The sequence below is a fragment of the Phalangium opilio genome, unplaced genomic scaffold, assembly GCF_054372755.1.
Source record: "Phalangium opilio isolate 3A_F unplaced genomic scaffold, DU_Popi_V2 ptg000352l_1, whole genome shotgun sequence".
NCBI lineage: Eukaryota > Metazoa > Arthropoda > Arachnida > Opiliones > Phalangiidae > Phalangium > Phalangium opilio.
In genome coordinates, this window is record NW_028324228.1 from 59,011 (window position 1) to 64,273 (window position 5,263).

Sequence of the window (5,263 nt, forward strand, 5' to 3'; positions counted from 1 at the left end):
CTCAAACCGTAAAAAGCTACGCAAATCTTCATCATCACGGACAACACTCTTGTACGTTAGGTATGACCTTGAGAAAACCTAAAAGGACATCTCGAATGTATTTGAAAAACCCATCTCCAATTAAGGGGCGTGTTGTTTGTTTCCAACAGAGTAAACTCGCCCAGAGAACAATTACAATGCAGAGCCACTAGTTGCAATTAAATGTTAAAACTTGTCAATAAATTCATTTTCTTTGTGCATTAATCATGGCGTTTTATCTATGACACATGAAATACTTACTGAACGAAACAAATTAAAGTTTGTTCTTTTGTTTGGGACCACCTTTGTGGGCCATTAACGCCGAAACGTGGCTCTGCATTGTAATTGTTCTCTGGGCGAGTTTACTCTGTTGGAAACAAACAACACGCCCCTTAATTGGAGATGGGTTTTTCAAATACATTCGAGATGTCCTTTTAGGTTTTCTCAAGGTCATACCTAACGTACAAGAGTGTTGTCCGTGATGATGAAGATTTGCGTAGCTTTTTACGGTTTGAGATAACAGGAACAAGCCAGGGATCTTCCAACATGTCCAAGTATCATTCGAAAGACTGCCTCGTTTTTGTAATGCCGCCCGTGGACATTTGGACTAATTCCTGAAAATAACGTTGTTTACGCTGTGCTAATAAAAGTCCCTTCAATCAGAACCATTTTACTTGGTGCTGGGAAGATCTTGAAACATCATGTCACTTGGGATTAATTTTACATTACCACCGTAGGCATACTTCTACTCATTTATACGCTTCTGATTAGTAAAGGTAGAAATCAATTGTTCGATTAAAGGCTATTGAAATTGTCTAGTAATTTTAAACAAGCTGGTTAGTCGGTCTTAAGTGTTACTCCTCATTTTTGGATATTTCCTTGTTTTAGGGGCGAATGTTTGGAAGGCCATATCTCCGTAACAAAATGTTGTACACCCCATGTTCTTTGGTACTTTCCGCTCAGTTTGGTCCCATAAACACGCCCCTTAATTTGTGATGGACTTTTCAGAAACACCCTGTATATTAAAGTTATAGCAAAAGGCACCCGATTTTGCCCAATTTAAACTTACTTTTTCTTTTAATGGGCGTTTCGATTACATTTTGCGGCGCCAAGATTTCTGAGGGTAGATTCAAACCAAAAACTAGAACAGCCCAATAAGTCCACACCGGTATAGTTAAGATTGCCGTTTAAACGATTTTCCGTTAAAAAAGCTTTACTTTCCCAGCCGACATTTTCCAACATGGCCGTAGTACAAAACAATTTAAGCCATTTTGAAACGAAAATGTTATTTCTATGACATTTTGAACTAAGTGTCACCGTTGATAAGTTGTGAATGAATTGTTTTACGGATGACCCCTTAAATTAAATAAGCATTGCCTTTCAGTTTTTTAATTAAATTTAAGTGGTCTTCCTTAAGGCAATCCAATCGCAACTTTTAAACTGTGTCTCTTTGGGCCTAATATCATAGGAGTTACATTTTCGACTCAAAATTGAATTCCCATAGAACCATTCCGCTGATTATAGAAGATAGGCCCAATTAGGTTTTGTTATTGAACTCTTGCAACTTTGCTTTATAGGAGTTATTGGAAATCCATTATTACTATTTTCAAGTATTTTGTGACGCTCGGACAATCGTAAGATTAGTACTGTTGGACGTGGAAGGTTAAAAATGGGGAAAAGGGGTTTCCTACTTGAATATTAGTTTCCTTTCTAAAACACAATTCAGCAATGAAAAAGAAACATAACGGTTGGATTTCTTTATTCATTAAAGGGCGAGTTTTATATAATATTAAGGCGAAATATCGAACGCTTTCAAGCCCTTACTACAATTCAAATCTTTCAACAATATCTGTAACTTCCTACTACTCGTGAGAAAAGGTTTAGCCCATATATAATGAATGATGCTTTTTTAAAATCAATGATAACGTTTTAGATTTGAAAACCATATAATTTTATTGGTATCGCCAATTTACATGAAATTGAAATAGGATTTTGTTTATATTTTCAAACTTCAAATGTAATCTCTAACTGTGTTTTCTCAACACTAGTTAAAACTGTCATAAAAATGACTGCAAGTTTCTAGATAAAACTAGAACCATATATTTGCCAAGTTTAATTAATTTTATTTAAATTCACACGAGAGTGAGTCAATGTTTAATCGCATTCGTGTCTTAAGTGCACAATTAAGCCCAATAGGTTCAAGAGTAGATCGCAACAACCAGTGATATTGTTCGCGAGTTACATTTCGAAGTAAATAGAAAGTTAGGATGTATTATCGAGAAATTTTGATTTGGTGTGGTGACGTATTTAATTTTCATCTTTCAAGCTAAACAGTGGAAGATTATTTCGGTAAAGACCACGGCTACTGATCCTGACAACAACATGAGAAGAAAGTAGAAAGGAACGCAGACGCTACTCAGGTCCAAATCAGTCGCGCTTTTCAACGGTGTCATCCACTTGAGCTGTTCAATCGTGTATTGGTTTTCAAAGTACAGAAATTTGAAAACTTGCGTTTCGAATATGGGCGCCATGCTGCAACAGAACATTCGTCAAACCCATTCATAATTTTATGATTAAATTCTTACCGACCTCAGTTGGACGGACTCATGCACTTGCGGGTTGCTTCTCACCCAAGAAGTGTTGAACATGGTGTGTACGTAGTCGAACGCGACTTGTTCTTGCGAAAAGTAAAACAAACCTTTGATCCGCTTTAATTGGTATACATAAATAGTCAGAATTTTGGCCGTTGTGACCGCTGTTATCTTCCCGGAAATAATGGGAATGAATTTCTTAAAGCCAGTAATTAAGTAATCTTTGAAAAGTTTCGTCTTATTGAGTGCGTCTAGCCATTCCTTAACAACAGGATCCTGGGCTGTCTGTATGATACGCGCCAAAGACGTCAGAAGAATATAAGATCTTAACATACAGAAGGATATTCACCGAAACTTGGAGGTGATCGTATGTTTCCAGCATCATTCCTGTTGGAATTCCCGATTTGATCAAATCCGAGAGGGTATCGATGCGATTGTAGCTTTCCGTCGTAAACTCCGTCCGCAAATAACAACCCAAGAAAAACAGAATGAAAGTCACTCCGATCAGCCATGACGCAGCCAGCAGACGACAAGTAATGTGGGGCAAAACGGAGGGAATCGCTGTGGGGAACATAATCATGCAGTTTGCTTTATAATGTGCGATTAAAGCGCCATCTTTCGTTATGATGACAAAATCATTCGTAATTGAAGTCCTCATATGAAACTGGTTTTAATTGTTATCAAATATTAGCGAACGCTTAGTCGCTTACGTTCGGTGCACAAGAGCGAGGCGTTCTGCCAAACATTTTCCAGGGTTTCTTTCGCTAGTTTCTTGACAACTCTCTTGGTGGACACCAATTTGTATTTGTTGGTTACGATGGAGTGAAGGACGAGCAAAAGTGAGAGAAGGACCAAAGTGGCCAAAATTAAAATCACTACCTAATTGAACCAAGAATGGAAATTAATGAATTGGGTAATGAGTAGATTGTAAGAGGGCAAAATTTACAGGAGTGTCCATATTTAAGAAGGACAATGAAGTGGACGTGACTCTCTTCGGGACGGCAGAAATGATAAACGGACTGGTAGTTCCATAGGGAAAAGACGGAGTGAAATATTCCAGTCGTTTATCGAAAAGTGAGCGTGGCGTGTCAAACGTGAAGATATGAGTTTTCTAAAACAATCGTAAAGATTATATATTTATTCTTCTTAAATCAGTAGTTAATGGAAGTGTTTCGATATTGGTGATAAAATCACTTACGTTGAAATAATTAGGATTAGTAAATAAGTCTTTAAACATTGTACTTGAATACATACTCCACCTGAACCTTTAAATGAATCGAGAAAATTAATTATAATATGACCTTAAGATAATTGAATAAGTGTCCAATCGTTTTTGAGAGATTTGTTAAGAATACTATTAAAGGGAGGGTGAAGACGAAAATCAAGGGATTTTTTATCGATTCTCCTACATATTTTAAGACAAGTCTGCGTAGTGAAACATCCAGGAAATATCTCCAAATGATTTTAAAATTAAAATTAGGTTCCGATTTTATGGATAATTTTAAATAAGGAGGTCCATGTTTAAAATTATCCTTAAAATCTCAACCTAATTTTAATTTTATAATAATTTGGAGGCATTTCTTGAATGTTTCACTATGCAGACTGTTCTTATAATTAGTAGAAGAATCGATAAAAATCATATCATTTTCCACTTCAACCCTCCCTTTAAAGTATAATTTTCTACATTTGTCTGAAACTCAAGGGTTTCACCCGTTGGTTCGATTGAATTCTTTTTTTGCACTTGTCGTAGACAAATTTTTTCAATGGGGCGAGAGAGCAAGCGATGTCTGATTAGCGCCTTAAGGCAATTCTTCCTCTCTCGCCCCAATTAACACTCGTCTAATAGAGTTCCAAAAATTTAATTTACTTCATATTCAGGGATCGTTTTAAATATCCTTTCATGATTTTGGTCTGTTTTTCCTCTATCGCCCGCGTATCCTGACAAGAAATGACAGTGCAATTGTCATCGAGAAAAGCAATATTAATTGTAAGAAAATGAATAATTAGTCTCGCTTCAACAACGCCAAAAAATGTTTAAAAACTCACTCCAGTCATTAAGTACCAAATTTCAGTCTCATTTGCGAACCTATAATAAATGACGTGTTTTTTAAAATCAGGGATAAATAACATTTACTTATGAAAATGCAAATTTTATACCTGTATTTAAAATATCGATTATTTCCCAAAAAATCCATTTCATTTGGTTCCATTCTGTGGTCCAGGTAAATTCCAGCATCTACAATCCGAAATCTTCAATGGCTATAAAGTGTTGCTGATTGATTCTTCAATGTTAATTAGTAACGAGATTGTTAGAAATACTTAACGTTTATAATTTAATAGAATTATAATAACATTTTCTACTCGCCGTTGAGCAGAATTTTTGGAATCTGGGTTTTCTGGCAATTATACCCATATGAACATTGGATAATGCTTCTTGATCCAACACGTTAACCGTACCCTTCTGATAACGACTCTCCGCTTTCTTAAACTGTTGAAGCTACGAGTATAATTGGTCAATTTAAAGAAATCTTGAAGCTTGACTCAATTATTCCTTTCGCGTGACGTCTTAAACCCGGGGAAGGTGGTCAATATTCCTGGTAATTTAATAGAACCATGATTTGAAGAGTTGGTCTTGGAAAGGTTAAGCGTGAAAG

General features: G+C 36.1%; 1 protein-coding gene across 1 annotated transcript; it reads right to left on the reverse strand.

The window, feature by feature from the left end:
• Nucleotides 1-2,223: 2,223 nt before the first annotated feature.
• On the reverse strand, nt 2,224-4,845 carry LOC149602683 (uncharacterized). The gene is made up of 9 exons (XM_089860214.1): nt 4,767-4,845; nt 4,672-4,695; nt 4,477-4,621; nt 3,808-3,874; nt 3,556-3,720; nt 3,354-3,488; nt 2,959-3,273; nt 2,608-2,894; nt 2,224-2,550 (listed from the first exon to the last, which is right to left on the reverse strand). The coding sequence occupies exons 1-9, from the start codon at nt 4,843-4,845 to the stop codon at nt 2,340-2,342; spliced, it is 1,428 nt and encodes a 475-aa protein (XP_089716340.1). The 3' UTR covers nt 2,224-2,339.
• Nucleotides 4,846-5,263: the final 418 nt, after the last annotated feature.

Excerpts from the sequence above, each read along its gene's own strand:
- LOC149602683 (XM_089860214.1), bottom strand. The coding sequence starts at position 4,845 with ATGCTGGAATTTACCTGGACCACAGAATGGAACCAAATGAAATGGATT. Across the intron at positions 4,622-4,671 it reads GCAAATGAGACTGAAATTTG|CGAGACTAATTATTCATTTT; the intron begins GTACTTAATGAC and ends GCGTTGTTGAAG. Across the intron at positions 3,489-3,555 it reads TCTTAAATATGGACACTCCT|GTAGTGATTTTAATTTTGGC; the intron begins GTAAATTTTGCC and ends TGGTTCAATTAG.